This window comes from Priapulus caudatus, unplaced genomic scaffold (genome assembly GCF_000485595.1).
Source record: "Priapulus caudatus unplaced genomic scaffold, Priapulus_caudatus-5.0.1 Scaffold913, whole genome shotgun sequence".
Lineage (NCBI taxonomy): Eukaryota > Metazoa > Priapulida > Priapulimorpha > Priapulimorphida > Priapulidae > Priapulus > Priapulus caudatus.
Genome location: NW_014577974.1, coordinates 46849 through 50829, shown reverse-complemented (window position 1 = coordinate 50829; position 3981 = coordinate 46849). Strand labels below are relative to the sequence as shown.

Sequence of the window (3981 nt, the reverse complement as noted above, 5' to 3'; positions counted from 1 at the left end):
TAGGGGGGGGGGGGGGTTGTTACCCCCCCACCCTAGTGATTGCGCTCGTGTGATATAAGATGATATGATGTAAATTTAAGCAATAAAAGAAAACCGAAGTCTATAAAAATTGCATTATTTGTATTAAGATGTTGCATTAAAAGTTATTTGGTTTGTTGGAAACACTATTTATGAAATATCGCAATGCTGGTTATCTCTATTTATTTCAGTGTTTAGAGTAATTTGAGCAATGTAATCTAATACATTTATGATATATTATATGATATAAGATGACATGATATGATATTATATGATATAAGATGACATGATATAATATTATATGATACAAGACGATATGATATGATGTAAATTTGAGCAATAAAAGAAAACCGAAGTAAAAAAAAATTGCATTTGCACTGGCTTTTATTAATGTGAAGTTTCAACTGCATCAATGCATGCATGCACACACGGCCTGAATTTTGTAGCACAAGGTATAGTTGCAAGCATACAATGATATTCCTTGATTCAAACAATCCGATATATGTTAAGTATGTTTATCTTAACAAATTAATAACAAATGGAGTTTTAACTTGAAATTTTGAGTCAATAGTAAGTAATTTAAAGTAAGAAAAAATCCCGTTAACATACAACGAAATTCGTATTTGTGCGCAGCTGAACTACAAAATCTGCCAAAGAGATGCTCAAAATTTTTGCCAAGACAACATATTATACAGGTTCAATCGTAAATCCTGAGCACGTGCTAATTTTTTACAAGCTATTTGACGTTAACGTAGAACTGTTTATACGGCAGCATCTAAGTGTCTTCGGTGAATTCAAACGGCTCCGGTGGTTCAGGCTCGGCCTCCTCTTCATCAGCCACCTTTGGACCATGAGCTGCGAAACAAAAACGATCAGTTTAATAAACATTCACGCCGTCAGATGGCGATACGTGCCGACAAGTCTCAGTAACAGATCGTCCAGTTTTCCGTCATAGTCAATCCTCACGAAATGAGTAGTAGTGATCGGTGCACGAAAAGCCTCTTTTTACGGCAAATAAAAAAAAACCACCGCGGAAAGCGGACAGAAGGTCTGTATGCGTTAACAACTCGGTCGGCACGCCGTGTGAAATATTTAGAATTTCAATGAAGTCATTCTGCGAGCAAAGCTTTAAAGCCGGCGCAGCGCTATGTAATTTCGCGCTCGCTATTCAGCGGGACTCGGCTAGACAAGCGAGCGGAAAGCCACTCCGTGATACGCTCTTTAGCGCGCGATTTTAATAAAATCCCCATCGCTGCTACCGCAGTCGTAAAACAAGCGAAGCGTATTTTAACGTCTCACGCAGACGCCTTTTTATGGCGTCACCGTTGCCGCGATAATACAAATAACGTCATTTCAATAACGTGATACTTGGCGAGTGTACATACGCATACAGCCGCTACAGTCCCATGAAAGCGTTCACGTGAAATCGGCACGAGATTGTCGTACCGCACCGTCTAACGATACGCGTGAATGTAATGACTCACCTGCAATCTCTTGGATGATCTCTTCTGGTTCCTGGTCCTTCAGATCCTGGAGCATGATGACGCCTCCAGTAGACACCTGCGTAAACAGACATAACGACCGATTAAGCCTAGGTATAGGTATAGGTATAGGTGTAGGTGTAGGTGTAGGTATAGGTATAGGTATAGGTATAGGTATATGTATATGTATAGGTATAGGTATAGGTATAGGTATAGGTATAGGTATAGGTATAGGTATAGGTATAGGTATAGGTATATGTATAGGAAGAAACCACAGCCTACAGCAGTTAGCAAAATGTAAATCACACACTCTTACTATTAGGGCGCAGAATTAAATCAAAGTGTCAAATGAAATGGGCAGAGACTCAGTGGCTGACAGCACTATGGGACCCACAAAGAGCTCTGTGGCAAAAGTAAAATTTTTGCCGAAATTCTATAGGAATTAGCATTTTAAAACAAAGCTGAATGTTCCGTTATCCTATTAGACGAACGAAGCCATTGAGACGCAATCTCCAAGAAACCATCGAGTTTGTGGTGGTTTCTCCCACCTTTTTTCTATTCGTTTTTTTTAGAAAAAACTTAGAACTACTGCAGTGAAATGACGGCTGACGAAGGAAGAGAGAAGCTGGCAGGTTGTGAGAGATTTGCTGCACTTGCCACCTTTGTGCCAACATTGAGATTTCATACTTACTTTCACACGAGCCTTAGATAATGTAAATGAGTTAAAGTGGCTCGCTCTCATTTTACTGAGTCAACTGAGGGCCAGCCTGTCTTTAATGTTGTGGCGTGACACTTATCATATATCGATTCGTGCATGCATATAGCGCCGACCGTCTAGAAGAGATGGAGATTTTTTTCTCTCGTTCTAATGAGCGCTCTGATGAATCAATGCTGCAGTTCTCATCGGCTGTTTATGTAGGCAACGACGATGAATGAATGCGAAAACATTGTGACGTACGTTGCTTCACAAATTGGAGAGGATGTTAGAGGTTGGAGCATTGAGTACGTCACGCACGCACGCACGCACGCACGCACGCACGCACGCACGCACACACACACACGCGCGCGCACACCATGATTGAATCCGCAGTACCGGGTTTGGTATTTAAAACGTAACATACACAACGTCGAATGGGACATTCACTGATAACATTTATAAGGAAACACTGTCAATCAATTCATAAAACATTCACATTCATTGCCAACCTAACCGACAGCTGGGAACGGTGACAGATCTAAAGGAATCAAGTGTGCCTAGATAAAGGCTACAATTAATAATAATAGTAGTAATAATAATAATCCTTTGCACATCAATGTCGTATTTGAACCGCACCACGTCTTCCACGTACACATGCCCTGGAACTGATTCCACACGCAGAAAAGCGCAAGTGATGCTAAATAATCTCTTGCCGTAAGACCCTGGTACTCTCCTTGCACCGGCGTGACCTCGCAGGGAGAGTGATTAGACATACTTATTGTGAGCGCATCCTTGTTGAAGCACTATAGCTCTCACGACTACTGCTGCACTTGTAACACCTCATCAGCAAATTCCTACTATGGAAACATAGCGTTCGAATTTGTGACATTTGTTAACAGAGCATTGCTATGATAAAACAAGTTAAATGTATCATTCGAGATTCATTCAGTACAGAATTCTATAAGCGGTTTAAATCATACGTTGTCTATAAATCGGGTAAGCCCTTACCAATAATGATATAGTTTGTGTGTTTATCCGAAACTTTTCGCACACGCGTTGAGCTGCTGCTGTTATCATTGCGGAGCTGTTCGACCGCTTCGTTAGCCATGTATATATCTATGACAAATACGACATACGCATATACGCTCTCCTATGACACTATTTGTCATAGGAAGATTCTTCCTATGACAAATATTGGCGAGTCAACTTCGTTCCGCTTTACAGCTGAAATTCACTGCTTGCGTTCATAATAGCGCTCCTAAACTCCTATGATGCGCACAACACATACAACAATATTTGTCATAGGAGAGCGTATACGCGTATGTCGTATTTGTCATAGATGCTAGCAGAACACGCTGAGCATCACTACCTTGTTGCCTGTTCCTGCGCACGAGATACCAAGCGCCATCGCAGCTCCATAGCGCACGTGTGGGTTGTAGGATTCGGCGAGCAGCGACACGACATTCGGCACCTGCTCTGGTGTTCTGCAACCAATAAAAACATAAGCGTCCATTAAAAAACGTAACCGAACAATGGCAACTGAGAGCACACACGAGTGTAATAAAAAGTAGCGTCCATTAAATAGAGTGACCACGTGACGGTATATGAAGCCACACGTGTTAGAAAGAAGTAGTGCCCTTTGAATAAAGTAACCAGTGTTAACCACGTGGCGGTATATAAAGCCACTGTGTTTGTGTAAGAAAAAAGTAGTGCCAATTGAATAAAAAGTAACCACGTGACGGTATATGAAGCCACGTGTGTGTGTAACAAAAAATAGCGCCCATT

The 3981-nt window shown here is 41.3% G+C and overlaps 1 protein-coding gene and 1 long non-coding RNA gene across 2 annotated transcripts in view; both read right to left on the bottom strand.

The window, feature by feature from the left end:
* The window catches only part of LOC106814362 (26S proteasome non-ATPase regulatory subunit 1-like), a 6473-nt gene extending 2749 nt beyond the window's left edge, over window positions 1–3724 (bottom strand). The window contains exon 1 of the mRNA XM_014818676.1: window positions 3566–3724. Coding sequence (XP_014674162.1) covers window positions 3566–3709 — 144 coding nt within the window. The 5' untranslated portion in view covers window positions 3710–3724. The remainder of the gene's footprint in view (window positions 1–3565) is intronic.
* LOC106814367 lies at window positions 385–1588 on the bottom strand. Its single transcript, XR_001394595.1, has 2 exons — window positions 1503–1588; window positions 385–873 (listed from the first exon to the last, which is right to left on the bottom strand). It is a non-coding gene; the product is annotated as an uncharacterized LOC106814367 (long non-coding RNA).
* Window positions 3725–3981: the final 257 nt, after the last annotated feature.